This window comes from Anguilla rostrata, chromosome 14 (genome assembly GCF_018555375.3).
Source record: "Anguilla rostrata isolate EN2019 chromosome 14, ASM1855537v3, whole genome shotgun sequence".
NCBI classification, from domain to species: domain Eukaryota; kingdom Metazoa; phylum Chordata; class Actinopteri; order Anguilliformes; family Anguillidae; genus Anguilla; species Anguilla rostrata.
Window position 1 is genome coordinate 24,975,072 of NC_057946.1, and position 17,242 is coordinate 24,992,313.

General features: G+C 44.2%; 2 protein-coding genes across 3 annotated transcripts; one reads left to right on the forward strand and one right to left on the reverse strand.

The window, feature by feature from the left end:
* Positions 1-607: 607 nt before the first annotated feature.
* Positions 608-10,823, reverse strand: casp17 (caspase 17, apoptosis-related cysteine peptidase). Of its 2 annotated transcripts, XM_064309348.1 has the most exons (5): positions 10,675-10,823; positions 6,873-7,064; positions 3,953-4,116; positions 2,786-2,930; positions 608-1,950 (listed from the first exon to the last, which is right to left on the reverse strand). In XM_064309348.1, the coding sequence occupies exons 2-5, from the start codon at positions 7,060-7,062 to the stop codon at positions 1,625-1,627; spliced, it is 825 nt and encodes a 274-aa protein (XP_064165418.1). In that variant the 5' UTR covers positions 7,063-7,064; positions 10,675-10,823; the 3' UTR covers positions 608-1,624. The 2 variants fall into 2 exon arrangements, with proteins under 2 accessions (XP_064165418.1, XP_064165417.1); XM_064309347.1 differs by lacking the exon at positions 10,675-10,823 and having other exon boundaries at positions 6,873-8,643.
* Positions 9,906-16,580, forward strand: LOC135240096 (RNA/RNP complex-1-interacting phosphatase-like). Its single transcript, XM_064309346.1, has 9 exons — positions 9,906-10,510; positions 10,776-10,851; positions 11,223-11,354; positions 12,622-12,745; positions 13,489-13,549; positions 14,150-14,196; positions 14,340-14,415; positions 14,557-14,703; positions 15,004-16,580. The coding sequence occupies exons 1-9, from the start codon at positions 10,476-10,478 to the stop codon at positions 15,317-15,319; spliced, it is 1,014 nt and encodes a 337-aa protein (XP_064165416.1). The 5' UTR covers positions 9,906-10,475; the 3' UTR covers positions 15,320-16,580.
* The last annotated feature ends 662 nt before the right edge of the window (positions 16,581-17,242 follow it).

Consider the following 17,242-nt stretch of genomic DNA (forward strand, 5'->3'; position numbering starts at 1 on the left):
CTTGTTACTTTTCTGAGACCTGAACACCATAACATTGAATTTAAGGACAAGCGCGTGCAAGCTAGTGAAATAGTTTTGGATAGATTATAGTTTAACCTACTTAATTCCCGTAAGGTATCAACACTGCTTGAAGTAGTGTTATTTTGAAGTAGACTCCTGTCATTCTGTTTGATTGAACTCCTGGTTGTTGGTCGGATACAGGCAGGGAGAAGGTGTTTTCATTGGGCTGCAAGGATGAGAAATCGGATCTACTTCCTGTTAAGTAAAAGTCATTACAATTCCTTTTTTTCTGTGAAGAAATTCAGGTTGAGGTGTATCGCTAACCCTAAAACGCCCTGAAATCGCTAGTTTGCATTTTTGTGCTTCTAACGGGCCTTCAAAACGCCCTTAAATTGGGTATGATTCCAGAGACCGTGTGTGTATTCTTCATTTGTGTCCATTTCTGTCTCAGTCGGGCTCGCCTGGATACACAGAACCTATATAAGTGGCTAAAATAGCATGGATACCTTTTTTTTTAGCAGGAAGCAACTGCATTGTGGAACTCATCTATTCCAACTCCCTTTTTAGAGCAGTAAATCTGAAGGATCCAAAACATCAAAATTAAAGGCATATTTAAATACATAGTTTATTGAAGGATATCCACATAGATGCAGAAGCAAAGTTCCCTCCTTTGTGCATCTCATCCCATCCCAAAGAACTTGAAAAAATATTGAAACATACCAACAAATAAAAAAGATTTAAAAAATACAATAAAACCAAATTGTAAACTCTTGACTTCAGTCACCATGTCCCTACTTTGGCTACTGTGGTGAACGTATATTTTAATGTACATATATTTTAAATTGCACTTTACTGTAAAAACAGTTATTAATGTCTTTATCATGTGAATTGTGGGGTATAGCTCACGTTCCTGCTTCATGTAAATGGAAAATGCAGCTCCTCATAATGCGATTCGGTAAACATTCACAAACGATTACAGTACAAATTCATATTTCCAAATGCAGCTGTTTTGCCATCAAACCATGTACAAACGAGACGCTTCAACAAAAAGCGTTGTTTGAGGTGGAAGAATCCCGCTGGGGTTTCTATGGGCGATGAAAGTGTTTTCGGGAGCTGTGGTTTGGGTGCTGTTATACGCACGTTTGGGGCCTGTATCATGAAGGAGGAATGTCCGGGTTTCGCTCGGTGCAGTTAGCCAGCTAACTCAGTAATCCTGCTTCGTTATACAGGTCTTTACTCAGCACAGTTAGCCAGCTAACTCAGTAATCCTGCTTCGTGATACAGATCCCAGATGTACATAAAACAGCACCCGTATGACAGCTATTGTTGAAAAACAACAGAGCCCTGCTTGCCCAGTAGGTCTCCAGAGGCCTGTATCGTGATGCAGGATTATTAGGAGATTATTAGGAGTTAGGATAACTGCGCCGAGTAAAACCCGGAGCCCTCCCAGATCAGGAACGTGGACTGAATGGAAGTACAGAGAGCCGTTCCGGGTTTTAGTGCAGTTATCCAGCTAACTCAGTAATCCTGCTTCGTGATACAGGCTCCTAACTGGGGTGCAGCTGCTAGGCCTGTGCTGAGGCCCCTGGCCCTGGGCCCCGGGGGGCCCCCCCGAGGGAAACGCTCAGCTGATGGACTGTTTCCTGGGCCTGGTGGAAGTGGCGATCAACACCGTGGCGTTCAGGCCCTGGAGGTCTTTGGCGCGGGCCGGCTCCGCCCCTCCGGCGTCGGCGAAGGGGAAGGCCTGGCGGGTGAGGCGGGAGACGAAGCAGGGCATCTCCTTCTTCCCCGCCAGCTGGCCGCCGCGCGCCTGGAACCGGTACGCCACGCGGAAGTTCAGCCGCGTCATCAGCCGTGTGACCTCCAGGCTCCGCCCCCCCTCCTCCTCCAGGAGGTCGCACAGCGTCTGGAGGAAGACCGAGCCCGTCAGGTGCATGAAGGCACTGTAACCTGCAGCACAAGACAAAACAACACAATATTTATTATTATTATCATCATCATCATCATTAATATTGTTATTAGTAGTAGTAGTATTATGACTTACTTATGCTTGATCAACTGATTAAAACAAAAACTATTATTATTATTAGTAGTAGTAGTAATAGTAGTATTACTACTTATGCATGATCAAGTGATTCAAACAAAAACTATTATTATTATTATTATAATATTACAGGTACTATTAGTACAGCACTACTGCTGTAGCGGGTGCCTTCAACAATAGGAGCAGGAAATGGCTGCAGGTTAAAATCCTCAGCTGGGGAAAGGCCCTCAGCCTGAGATTCCTGAGCATGGATCAGCGATAGATTCGTATCGTTGATTCATAGATTCATAGATCTGGGTGAAAGGTGAAATGGGCGTTGCGTAAAAAGAATTTGTTCGAGAGCGCTTGCGACGTGAGCACAGTGTGTACCGTGGCTCCGTGGTCTGGGTGTGACCAGGAGGATGAATGAACAGCTGAGTCACGGTAAGGTTAGGTCACGAGTCATTCATCGAGGGATTAGTGCAGAATCTCTTTGTTTCAGTGCAAGGATTCAGGGTTAAGTACCTCCCCGGCCCCCCAACTGATTTTAAACAGCAGCCTTCTCGTTATGCTCTGTGTTTCTTTGATGGCTGAGCAACAGAGCCATCTGTTATGAAGTGTGTGTTTATTGCCTAAGTGTAAGCAAAACAATTAGGGAAGATGGGCTGAATGGTCTGTTGTCATCTGCTGATGTTTCATCCAGTGCTCTAAGGTTCTAATGTTCTGGTGCTAGGCAACAGGAGGAGGGGGTGGAGCTCTAACCCGGGGGCGTGGCAAACATGACAGCGGTGTCAATGGGGATGGAGAGGTAGTGAGAGACGTTGTCCTCTTCCTCCGCCGCTGCCCTCCCCGGTGCCGAGTCCGTCTCTACCTCCACCCCGCTGTCTAGCTCGACCCCACGACAGGCCTGGAGAGAGAGAGAGAGAGAGAGGACAAGCTGTGAGACCCCCGCCTTCCTTCAACCAACCAACCAACCCGCCCACGCTGGAGCACATGGTGTGACACAGCAAAACTGGGAAACTGCAGCACCGCCTGTGATGGAGGCAACGGCATCACGCGAAGCCAACCTCCCATTCAGCACTGCAGTGAACGCACAATATACACTGTGGGGTGATGACAGTGTGCTATAACAGGGGCAGCAGTGTAGCACAGAGGGTAAGGAACTGGGCTTGTAACCAAAAGGTTATAGGTTTAATACCTGGATAGGACACTGCCGTTGTACCCTTGAGCAAGGTGCTTAACCTGCATTGCTTCAGTATATATCCAGCTGTATAAATGGATGCAATGTAAATGCTATGTAAAAAAAAAAACTGTAAGTCGCTTTGGATAAGAGTGTCTGCTAAATGCCTATAATGTAACTGTAACAGTTAGGGAAGTGGGCTTGTAGCCTAAAGGTTGCCGGGTCTATGTAGGGCATTGGCATTCTACCCTGGAGCAAGGCACGAACCTGCCTGAATGTGCTGCTGTATAAATTCATTCTATTTAATAATGCAATTCAAAAGTTGCAAGTCGCTCTAGATAATAGCACCTTCTTTATGCCTGTAAGGTAAAAGCAATAACACCATCTGACCGACAGAAAACTCTGAGCCAGAGTATGTCCTATAGTTTAGCTGAGCTAACAAGAGCTAGCAAGACCGCGTAGAGCAGTGATAAGATGACTTGCCTTCAAACCAGATGCTTAAATGCATTGTGGAGCAGTGTAGTTTGTACCCTTGGTGAAGGTAATTCATCTAAATTGAATCAGTTAATGCTCATGTAGTGATATGTCAGCTATGTTTATCTTTCTAGACACACATATCTGCTGCGCAAATATGACCATTAAGCTGTATCATGTGATAAAGTCAAATATAATTTAGAATTATGACTAGTACATCTACAGGTTAACAGGGAGTGAAAGTACTTGGCGGAGCTGAGGTGGACTTTGCTCACCTGTATGAAGAAAAGTTTCGTTTTCCCGACCATTGCGGGGCTTTCGAAACAGCTGAAGATCCGCGCCAGCCTCACGGCGCCCCCATCCGCCCCGAAAACCACACCCTCCTCCCCGTGGCTGGACAGGACCCCCACGAAACAGTCCGCTACGGGGCCCTCGCTTGCTGTGGGTGGAGGGAGACACAACGATTGGCTGTTTAACTACCTGAAGCCTTCACCAGTCAAAAAAAGTGCAGTTCAAAAGTGCGGTATGTGCATTCTAAAGTGTGAACGCTGAACTGGAGGATTAAGCTTTTGACGCAAATATTTTTTTAGTTAAAAACCATGAATTGGGAATCCTGTTGCATGTCACCCACCCTTGCTGGCCCCCTCCGCCTTTTAACCAATTTAAACTGACCTATCCCAGTACTGTGATGTCACAGTCACCCAGTAAGGGTGGTTACTTTGGTAATTTCTGAGAATTGATGAGGGTTACAAAACATTTTTCTTAACTTTTTGTGCATTTTTTCACAGTGTAGGAGAAATGGACTGTCAGCTGTTTTACGGGAGGGTGAAGTCATGATTCAGATGATCGATGTCAGCTGAGGAGGGGGCGTGGTTGATCTGAAACAGGAGCTTCTGAAATCGTACTTCCTGGACAAATATTGAATGTTTGCGTGATGACAGTCATGAGACACCCCGGGTTCGTAATAAAACTGAAAAGCGCAGATTGCACAAGTGCCACCTGGCGCAGGTTGTAGCGTTTGTTCGCCGTAATACGTTCATTTCATCTTCTGTCTAGTCATGTGGCTGCCGGCTCATGAAGGTAAAGTCACGTGATTTTCCAGAAATTCTGGGCATTCTGTCACTCTTGCTTAACAAAAAATATCACATTTCCGGCCTTCCATGTCCAGTAGCTGACAGTCACAAATACACGGTGCCTAATAACACTTCTTCTAGTGCTCGTTATTTCAGGTGTCATGCCTGGTGTTTCTCGGTCATTCACATTCTTGCTTGATAATTGGAATGGAAGGTACATTACTGGAAAACTTCTCGACATCCCTGCCCCCCCCCCCCCCCCCCCCAAAAAAAAAGACATCTGTGCAGGGCTGTTAAAATTGGAACTCTGGTCACATGAGAACAAGTGTGTCAGTTAATTTATGATTATTGTTCAAAACATATTTTTCTGATTTCAGAAAGCCAATCAATAAAGCATCTTATTTTGAGTCAGGGTTTCAATCAATATTAACATAATGTTGATATTTTACAGTTAAATTATAATTCCTCAAAATTATAATTTCTCCCTTAGAATTCCATTTAATTGGGTAGAGCTTACATCACATAACATTACATTTATTTGGCCGATGTTTTTATCCAAAGCAACATACAATAAGTGGACACCAAAGGTCATTGGAACAACTACAAAACACAGGTTCGATAAGGTACAATACTCAATTCGTAACAGTTATTCATAGCCAAGAACACATTGTCCAGTTCACACAGTAAGCATTACTTTCTGACCTAACCCATGCTAAGTCAAACTAGGAGGCGTGACAAGCTACAACATCAAGATAATGATACGAAGTACATTATAAGTTCTGGATGGAGGTACATGTAGAACGAAAGTGGCACAGGAGGTACATGTGTACCATGAAGCTGGCATAGACTCAAAGCTCTTGTATTAGATAGATCAGAACAGCTGAGACCCTGACCACCTTCAAACGACGACTGAAGACTCATCTCTTCAGGCTGCACCTCTCCCCATCCCTCCCCACCTCCCTGTAGTCTCTAACTGACTTTGTAATCTTAGGGTTGTAGCTAGGTAAGCTGCTTATCTTAGTTGACTTAGTTATTGCACTTGTGCCTACTCAACTATTGCTTGTTTTATTTGCATAGACTGCTTTGTTGCTGTCTTTGTTGTGTTAATCAGATTAACCTACAGGATTCAAGTTAAACTATGCAGTCGTTCCCTGCACTTGGAACTGTACTTCCCTCTAGGGTTTTCAACACACTTGTTCCTGGTTTTGGTTATACACTTTGTTGTACATCACTGTGGATAAGAGCGTCTGCCAAATGCCTGTATTGTAATGTAATGTAATGTAATGTAGATTACACTGCCTGAAATTTTCACCTGCAACCTTAAAGCTTTAGGTTTGGAACCCCGGTGTCTCGCTGCAGATGGTATTGAGAAAAGGTAGCCAGCCTTCATTTGTGCAGTGAAAAAAACACACCGATAGAGAAACAGCGCGCTCTAGCAACGCAAGAGCTGAGCCATAGTCTGTTTCTCTCTCTTCTGCGCTCAAGCTCTGCAGACCTCCAGCAACAACCCAGACCTGCCAAGGGCCGCGGCACTGCTATGCGGTGACTGCGTCACGCAGAACAGACACCGTCGCGCGCAGTAGCATGCTAAATGGATACTTAAATAAGAAACCTCCGTTGTCCTATCTCCTGGTTTCTCACCCTCGACTGGTCGACAGGTAAACTGCTCAGAACATACTGTACCTGGGCTGGGGTTGTAGAAATATGAGCAAAATACATGCCTAAAACAGCTGGTTGAGGTTGGATAAACATTAATTAAATGCATGCCTGAAACAGCTGGTTAAGGTTGGACAAATATGAATAAAATATCTTATTAAAAAAAAGCAGGTTGGGGTTGTAGAAATATAATACTCTCTTCAAACAGCTGGTTGCATTTGAAAAAATACACTCTCTTCAAACAGCTGGTTGGATTTGGAGAAATATAATGCTCTCTTCAAACAGCTGGTTGGATTTGGAGAAATATAATGCTATCTTCAAACAGCTGGTTGGATTTGGAGAAATATACTCTCTTCAAACAGCTGCTTGGATTTGGAGAAATATACTCTCTTCAAACAGCTGGTTGGATCTGGAGAAATATAGTACTCTCTTAAAACAGCTGGTTGGTGAAGTGCGGAGGGTGTACCTTCTTTAAAGAGCTGGTAGATCTCCTCGGCGGTGGGGTCCGTATGGAAGTCCACCTGGAAGCCCAGCCGAGTCAGGACTTTGTGGAGCCTCTTGGTGTCACGTTTAGCTCCTTTCCTTGCAGGTAGATCCACTCCACGGTCAAAGGCCACCACCGAAACGACAAGGGCCCTGTTTCTGGCCCGTGACATCCCTGTTTGAGAGGGGTCCGAAGCACAAATGGGGGAGAACATGGCAAAATAATGTGTCACCGGGCAGAGAAAGAGAATTTTGAAGCACACCTGCCTGCCTCCCTCTGTTATGTAAAGCAGTTCAGACTCCAGGTGGTAAACTGCACTAAACTGCAGGTCCACTTCCAAAAAAGGAGTTCCTGCTAGACGGGGGAGTTGCCATCACATGGTATTAGTCATGTTCTGTATTGTGTAATCATTTCCGCACCTTCTTACTTAGACTATGTAAGTATGATTAGCTCAGCAGGCTGCAGAAAAACCCACAGCGCACCCTAAGTAACTACCCTCACCTCTGACTTCCGCATCATTTCGTCATCGCGAAATTTCTGCGTGGTGAACTAACCCCATTTTAGGATTGGTTATATTTCATAATGGTAAACAAACTTAGTATGGCCGCGGGTAAACATTGCATTGTGATTGGTAAAAATAGGTGAAAATGTAGTTTCTAGGGAGAGAGTGAGGTGCAGCAGGAGCTGCATGGCTCATGGTTCAAGATGTTAATGGAATAAAACATCCACCACAGAGTGGTTTTGCTTTATGTGCCAGAGTCTGTGAGTTTATTCCTAAAGTTCCATATTCTAGCTGTTTGTCTGTCCGTGCTTCCCTTAAATTTTTTTAAATCCTGTATGTCCTAAGCAGGGACATAACATTCTGGAAGTTCTATGTATTTTTACTTCCAAATGCATTTAATTTATTGGGTCCGGTGGAAACTGATTTTTCAAGCAGAAAGAAAACCAACTGACCCAGTCCTTTGATCTAAAGAGACGTGAATTTTTATATATTTCCCTGAAACAATCTTTCGAGGAGCGTTGTAAAAACATAGCAAATTTCACAATGAACTTGCGGTTCCAGCTGATTGTTGTGGTAGGAGCACCAGTGACTAAGACTGCTGAACTAGCTGATGTTTCATGAAGAACAGTTACTAAGGGGATGCTGGCATGCAATTCTAAAGAAAAAACATGATCAACTAGGGGCAACCGCGCTTAAATGCATACTCCTAGACCATGATGTCTATGCATGGGTTCAAGATACAAGGGGGAAATAGATTACCTACTCTGAATCTACTGAGTGCAAATATCTATTTATGTACAGCATGAGCAGGCATTTATTTTATCGCAATAAACTGTGGAAATTTAGAGGGGAAGAACAGGGGATGACGTGATTGATATCTTGAAACAGGATTTTCTGAAATCTTACTTCCGGGACAGATTTGCTAATGTCAGACAACAGATGACAGGCATGAGACACTCCAGGGTCATATTGAAACTGAAAGCGCAGATTGCACAAGCGCTCCCTGGTACAGGTGGTAGCACTTGTTTCCCGTCAGACGTTCCTTTTATCTTCTGTCTGATCATGCGGCCGCAGGCTCGTAAAGTCATGTGATTTGCCATACGCAGACGTCCAGTCATCTAGGGCGGCGGGTATAATGGGTACCGGCGGCGGTGTAGTATAATGACTAAGGAGCTGGTCCTGTAACCGGTTCGATTCCCCGGGTAGGACACTGCCGTACTTAGCCTGCATTGCTTCAGTATATACCCAGCTGTAATGGGTGGATGCAATGTAAATGTAAATGCTATGTAAAAGTCGTGTAAGTCGCTCTGGATAAGCGCGTCTGCTAAATGCCTGTAATGTAATGTAATTAAAACCGGGCAGTGAGATTACCCTCTAGCTGTATCTCAGAATTCAGCAAAGCTCACAGCAGGCCTTCGGTAATGTCGAGGAAAACACCTCCGCTGCAGGTTCGTTCGAGCCTGATGAATTCTATATGTGTTAGGTCAAAACAAACTTAACACAGAAATCAAAGAAGTTCTCAAAGTTTAATTAACCGGTTTATTTCCAGAGTCTGGAGGAGACCACTTAGAGAGTTGAACAGGGATTCCCCTTCTCATTAGTGAGCTCATTATACCAAGATGGATCCATACCTTTTATAATGTGAAGACATCTTTCTCCACTCACAACCTTGACCATGAAATATATATTTCAATACAGTGCCCCCCCCCCCCCCCCCCCCCCCACTGTTTTACATACCTTTCTGGTGAAATACATGTTTTTCTCAATTCAAATTAAGCTACGTCTTCCTGCCGTCATGGTGACCACTGATAAGGTAAACAGTACCAGGCTGTAGACTGGCCTTGAAGGCAGGCGCAACTGCTGGCCCTCAAGCAACAGTCAGACCACTACACCCTGTATTTTCCAAAGGCCCTCTGCACAGTGTAACGAATAAAACGTTTTATAAAACATATATCAATGGCGATTATGCCAACATATATCAATAATGATTATGCACAAATGAGTATAAGATAATGATTAAATCTGCATATCCTTACACAGTGACTACCCTCAGCTCAGGCTTCTTTCACATAATTTCATAATTACGGAATTTCTGTGGCTTCTACTGTATGTGTTCCTACTTCCTCCTGCATTTAATGTATTAGGTCTGCTGGAAACTGATTTTAGCCCCAAGCAGGGAAAAAAAACCAGCCGGCCCACTTCTCTGATCCCAAGAGATAAGAGATCAACCTGATTTCTGTAAATGTTTTGGAATCTGAATTTTTTTTAATTGCCCTGAAAACCTGTGGTGGGGGGGGGGGGGGGGGGTATGCATAAAAGGTGCTGTAATTTCTAAAAGATGAAACTCAAATGTATAAAAACACCCTTTATAAATGATGTGAATCTGCACTTGAACCACAATGTGATTTGTTTATTTGTTTGATTATAAATCTAAAATGGCAGAGTACAGAGCAAAGTGAAGAAAAAAATATGTATATGTATATACAGAGATTTAGCCGCCCTGCCACATTTCAGGGAAGAGGGAAGTTTCAATACGTCATCAACATGCGTCCGCGTAATACTGACTGTAAAGTACAGAACTGTGCTGTAATGCCTGAGAAAAAAATACTGGAGACGTGGAGTTAATTTAGTTTCGTTTTCTTAGTATTGAAACACAAGATTCAAAGACTACCGTCTTGCAGTTATCATTGCTGCCAGCTTGCCCCCTTGACTGTGGAGTTTTCGGGCATGCCTCCTATCTAGCTAGGTCATGTGTCGATACAGTTAAGACGTTAGCTTGCAACCTACCTTACTTTTTAACTGGATAGCCGTATATATATACCTTGCAAGCTGGCGGGTGTCTGCATACTTTTTTATAACGTTATTTTTATTTGAACCGTCGTTGCAGTAGTTGTGATGTAAGCCATTGCTGATGTTAAATACACATTTGCTTAGCTAGGTAGCTGGTTTTTTAGCACGAGGCAATCCACTTGTGCGATTCTGAAGCTTTTTGCAAACTCAGCTGGGTGTTTTGGGCGTCAAAGTAGAAGGCAATAGGATTATCGAAATTCGCAAGTGCTATTCAACTCCGGGGTGCAAATAATATGCCTCCCTACAAGAAGAATGGAATTCCAGACAGGTTAGACGGTCTGCTCTATCGGAAATTATAGCGTACAACGACATCTGTATAAGTTACACTAAAGTTAGCTAGCCAAAACAACTGTTAATTGGTTTTTTGCCAACGCATGCTGAAAATGAATGCAGCCACCGTTGTTGAGCGTGTATTTCACGTTATTTACTTACCTTGTACTTTCCCAGCATTGTCGATATGTCACGCATTCCCAGAACTGCGTGTGAATGTATATGAATAATTATGTCCAAATGGATGCTTATCGCTCGGTCAGGTGGACGGAGTACCAGGCTGTCGGGAAGAGAATCCCCGGGACCCGGTTCATCGCCTTCAAAGTTCCCTTGAATAAGGTAGGGACTGTTCTGTTGCATGATCTAATTCCACTCGTGGTTCATGCTATTCCCGTTTTAGACACACTTTAGGCACGAATCAATATCATAGACCTTGGGAAAGAACGCACACTGAAGCGGCATAGGTTATTCATCTTCCACCATTTGGATTCAGACCTGAAATGATATGGATAATAGAAGGGATGTGTGATAATAACAATATGTTGTCCATATTGGGCAGTAATAGCATGACGGCACATCAGTTTCGCTTGTTGCAACTTTAAAATTTGGCTGAGAAAGTCATCTCTAGCACCATAGTTTTGTAGCAGTTTATGCATGCATGTCAGGAATGGTTTCTTGGTAACCGTGTGTGCCCCCCCTCCCCCACTCAGAACCTGAGGAGGCAGCTGCGCCCCCTGGAAGCCTTCGGCCCACAGGACCTGGTGAATGTGGTGGAGCAGGAGAAGAACGCTCTGGGCCTTGTTATTGACCTGACCTTCACCACCCGCTACTACAAGCCAGAGGTGAGCAGCCTGAAGAGAGAGGGGGCTGAAGTGGCGAGAGGATAGTTCTGAGGTGTCCTTCTCTTGGGTCAGCTGTAAGACTGTCCTTCTCTAGGCTCAACAGGTAAGACTGGTAAGACTGCTCACCAGACCTGGAGCTCTTAACTATAAAAGTTTATCCCTTCTACCTCCCTCAGGAATTCAGCTCCGCTATAATCACAGCAGTCTATATACCCCCGCAGGCGGATAAAACGCACACTAGAGGACCTTTACGAAGCAATTAATGGACTAGAGAACGCTCACCCTGAGGCAGCTTCTATTGTTGTTGGCGATTTCAACAGGGCTAATATGAGGAAAGTTTTGCCTGAATATCACCAGCACATTAACTTTCCTACCCGTGGTGACCAGACTCTTGACCATTGTTATTCTCAACTACGGGACAGCTAAAAACCCCTCCCCCGCCCTGCCTTTGGCAAGGCGGATCACACCTCCATTCTTCTCCTCCCAACCTACAGACAACGCCTAAAACAGGAAAAACCATTGGTACTGCTGCTAATGTTTAATACTATGTATATTTTTGATATTTTTGCTGTCTTGCTTCTACGTAGTTGCTGCCTGCCATGTCATAAGAATTTCTTTGCTCAGAATGACCTTGTGTTATACTGTGCACTTGACAAATAAGAACACTTTGAACTTTGAAGATTGTCCTTCTCTAAGCTCAGCTGTAAGACTGTCCTTCTCTAAGGTCAGCTGTTAGACTGTCCTTCTCTAGGGCCACCTGTAACACTGTCCTTCTCTAGGGTTAGTTTTAAGACTGACCTTCTCTAAGGTCAACTTTGAGACTCCTCCTTAGGGGTCAACTGTAATACTGCCTTTTTCTGGGCCTGATGTAAGACTGTCCTTCTCTTGAATCAGTGTCAGACTGTCCTTCTCTAGGGTCAAATGTAAGACTGTTCTTCTCATGGGTGGACTGTACTGTAAGACAGTACAGGCGAGAGAGAGGCACTAAATATAGCAATTTAATGTTTAGTGCCTTGTCCGTATGCCAGTTTGTATATGTTTTAAAATGTTTGGCATTCCTGTATTACCCATTATGATTTCAGTTATGTGTTTAAGCTCTGGAACAGGACATAATGTAAATGAGAAACGGTTCTCAACTGCACTCTCTGGGTACAGAATGGTTAACTGTATTTAAGAAAAGAAGTGTGTAGGGTGTGAGGCTTTCATTTAAGTTTTCCTCCCAGGGATTAAAGTGTGTAATCTCCGTGTCGCTCTTTTCTCATGGAAGGATCTGCCGGAGGGTGTGCAGTATGTGAAGATCTTCACCGCGGGAAAGGAGGTCCCCAGCGATCCCACCATCCTCAGCTTCAAGCGGGCGGTGCACCGGTTCCTCGGGGAAAACCAAGACAACGGTGAGGGGAGGGGGGACACCGGTCACGGCCGAGCCGTTGGGCTTACGCACGTTGGGCCTCATTCACAAACCTTTTCTGAAATTATTCTTACTTCTGTTCCTAAGAATGGTCCTACGAAAAAACCCGATACGGGATTCATGACACACGTGCAGACCTGCGCGTATCCCAGTTGTGTGCGATGAAGAATGCTGGCTGTTTGTAAATTTTATGCGCAATACCGTTCGTGTGATTAGCACAAGGAAACGGTACAGATAAGGAAAAAAAATGCCGAATGCCGAAATGTTCGTGGAAACGTTCCTACACGCAGTTTACGATCAAATTTTTTTCCGGTCAGCTAGGATGTCTGCGCGAGCCTGACTTATCGCATGCGATGCGATAAGGAGTATGACGTCATGTGCTGCGGAGGAGAACCTGTCTGTGCACTCCCAGAACAGCAACGGAGGCTTCAGCCATGACTGCTGATAAAAATGACTCTCTATGACTCTGACCAATAGCAAAGGAGCAGTGAGCCCCTGAGTTTTTCTTATCACCTTGAACTCTGTTTATGCTGCTGATCTCCTTTGCCTGTTACATGTTATGAGCAAACGCCAGTCAGTAGCGCACGTTTCTGTTGACATCGTAACCGTGTGATGAGGCACGCGATTGGTTACGGTCAGGTCTCAGTGAGAGATATGAGTTCATCAAAATGAATGTAAATTCGTCAGCTTCAGTGTGTTGCATTTAGGTTTCCTTTCTTTTTCCAGATAAGTTGATAGGGGTGCACTGTACCCATGGGCTGAATCGCACCGGCTATCTCGTGTGCAGGTAAGCTTATCTGTTTGTCCAGTGTGCCCTCCCCCAAGTAGATTTAGGTTTAAAGTCTTTCAAGCTTGCATGCTCCCCCAAGCTTTTAAGTTGTACTGTATACTGTATACTACAGTAGGTGTGAGGCGATAAATGGGGGGGGGGTTCATGTTTGTGTGCGTGTGTGAGGGTTATCAGATTGTGCTGGAGACTTTTATGTTAATCATTGACACCAAACTTTGTGTAAATTTTATGCCAGGATCTTACGTCTGTCTTTAAAACCTCTGTGTGATCGATTATTAAGTTGACGATATCCTTGCACGAGTTCAGAAACTCTTTGACCAAAAAATATTAATTTCACGTCTACCACGATGCTACCATGGTCGTGTCTAGATGGTATACAGGAGATTTTGGGATGTGTTGTCCTATCCGATAGGTTTGCCACGATCAAAGAAGTAAATTGAGCAAAGTTTTACCTAATTTGTTAGTCAAACTAAGGATCAATCCTTTGGACAGGATGGTAACCAAATAAAATATGGGGAAACAAGCAACGCTAAGGTAGCTAGCTACATTCCAAGAATTACAGCTGACCCAAGCACTTGTGGTTTTCTGACACTGTAGGTATCTGATAGACGTTGAAGGCATGGATCCAGCTGAGACTATAGAGTGTAAGTATAGAGACGTATGTATATTTAACATTTTGAAAACAAAATTGTAGGACGAGATTTAGAAATGACCCTGGTTCTGCCTGCTGTCTGGGTGTGTGATTTGAAGGTACTTGCGGGTGAGTGACTGATCTCTTTTCTCTCAGTGTTCAACCGATCGAGGGGCCACTCCATAGAGAGGGAGAATTACCTGGAGGACCTGAAGTCAGGGCCAAAGAGAAGGTGTGGCTGGCTTAGGGAAGGATTGTACTCCCCCCCCACCCCCGAATAATTGCTCTTAGTTACGTATTGAGATATTTCCATACCTGATCTTTCTGGACACGCACCATCTTTTATACACCTGCGTTCCTCCTTTATCTGCAGCAACCAGGGCATCGACCAGCCGGACCAAGAGGCAGTCTTGGGCCAAATGGGCCACAGGCCAGACGATGCCCCCTTCAACGCATACCCACACCCGCCCTTTAATGTGCGAGTGCCATTTCACACCATGCCCTTCCCCGGTCCCTACATGTAGGTTCTTCTTCTTCTCCTCCTCCTCCTCCTCCTCCTCCTCCTTGTACTTCTTCTTCTTCTCCTGAATGTCAAAGAGTATTTACTGATCCTGGGTGTAAATGTTGGCCATTTGTTTTTTGCTTTTTCCTTACACATTTTCTCTAACACAACAGGAAGTGGGGCAGTTAAAGTACAGTGTTATTTGTAGTATGAAGCCCCCCCCCCAGTTTGGCAGTCCAGTCTTAAATGCATTTTTACCCCATGCTGTCACTCAACTCCTAAAAACCCTGTTCCTCTGTGTGTTCCTGTTCCTTGCAGGCCTCCCCATCATTGGGGCTTAAGGCCACCAATGGAAGGGTATCACGGACCCCCCCTTCACCCTCCCCCACACCCACCCTATAGGACAGGGCCCCCGCAGCCTCACCATCAGGGGTCGGACTGGAAGAGACCCCACCCGCCCTGCCCCGCCCCGTACCCCGTGTTGCCCCGCTACTCCTACGGCGAGCCCTGGAGTAGCCCCCCAAACGGTCTCTTCCCGACCCCTGGGTTGCCACCGGGGCATCAGAGAAGCCCCCAGGGGCCCGACAGGAAACGTCGATTCAGGGTCCACAGACAGGACAGGGACTGGTCCTGATGCTGCCGTTCTCGAAAAGCCTTGGCCACGCCCCCTCCCCGGCTGCACATCGCACACTGAGATGAGAGCTGTCTCTCTTGCTACTGATACTCCTCTTGTGGAATGTTCTGCACATGGTTGTTTTTGCCTGATTCTTTCTCCCCGCCCTCCCATTACTGGCAAAACATGAAGTGGAATAATGCCAGTAGGTCAGTAAAAAACGTATTCCTGACATATTGTGCAATGTTCATTTAAGAAGAAAAAAAAAAATCCTGGAAAATTGATCTCCTCTACACTTGGTGCGACCATGAACTTCAGGAGCTGCTTTTGAACAGGAATACTCAGTTGTGGAATTCCATTCCTCCCCCCCCCATGTTGGACTGAAGTGGTGGTACGTTTGGGACTCTCTTAATTATTTTGTGTTTTATTCAGACTAACAGAGATTTTCTTTGCGCTGAACGTTGTGATGTTTACTAGGAAAATTTCCTTTTTAATAGGCGTAATGCTGGAGACGGTAACGAGACTGTTGACATTGCCCGAGAAGGGTAATGCCATAAGTTCTTTTTATGTTTTTTAATGTAATCACACTTGGACTGGAGAAATGGTCATGGGACTACACCATATAATAAACTCCCAAATAGAAGTTAAAAACCAGCTTTAAAAAGTTACATATAGGCCATTTCATTCAGTTTTCTTTTTTTACCTTTTTTGCTGTGTGTCCTTGAAGTGCCTGCAGGTCTTATTTTTGTCTGCAAAGATTTAAGGTGTATTTCAGTGCTGAACTAAGACCCCTAACTGTAAAACCTAAGGCTGAATGAGTCATGGGGGCAGTTTGAAGAAATCGGGTGTTTTGAATACAGTTGCTCGTTCATTCTTAGGTTCAAACTGATGCGTGTGCACATCCTTGCATATCTATTTAAATGTTTAAAAAGTTTCCTATTATAAGATTTTTGGCAGTCTTATTCCATAAGGTCTACCCAACTTGTTAAGGATTTTTGTCCCACAAGCTCTGCGTTGATTGGTTAACTGACCGAGAATGGCAATCTCCTGTCTACACTCCCCGCTCTGGAAAAGGGAACAACCAAACATGACGTTCATAAATCAACCGGTACAACATGTATTCTGAATGGACTGTTCATCCTGGTGATTTTTTTTCTTATACAACAACAAAAAGTTGTGAAGTAGTACTGTGTTCCTATTTTACCAGCACACAAGTATCAGTTCACACTGCACAATCAATCGATTTCTAAACAATGGAACTAAATAAATCTGTATTAATGCAGTACCGTTTTTTTTTTCTTCTTACTTCCCAAAATGTCAACCACCGATCTAGTGTAATTAACAGGAGCAATTGAGGGTAAGCATCATTTTCAATGGTTCAATAACTGGAATTATAGCTAGACATACCTATGTAGAGCTATTTTTAGTGTGTATGCACCATACGTGTGGATTAAACTCATGGGGCGCACGGAGACTGGACTACCTGACGCTGCCCGGGCAGTTTAAAGCACTCATTGTGGCTCGTCTGATTGTAGAAGACAGCGCATGCACCTGTTTAATAACAACTCGCATTCATATTACATGCGTTACTGATAATCTTCTCTGGTAGTTTGTCGATTTTATTCAATTTTCTATTCAGCAATTTGTATAGGCAGGATTCAGCAAATGTGGGATATTAGCAGAAGTGGGACACTTAAGCTTTGCATTACTCTGCTATGTACGAATGAACAGCCAATCAAAAAAAAAAACATTCTTGAATTGTTGCTACAATAGTTATTGTCATTCAACAATTTTTGTTTGGACTGACGTCCTTAACGTCACTGGTGCAGGTAAAAAGGTTTTCGATAGTCTCCTACTGAATCTACCAAAAAGTGTCCCACCTTTGCTGAATCAACCCTATTGTAATGTCTATATTGTTATTGTTATTATTTTTTATTTTGGCCA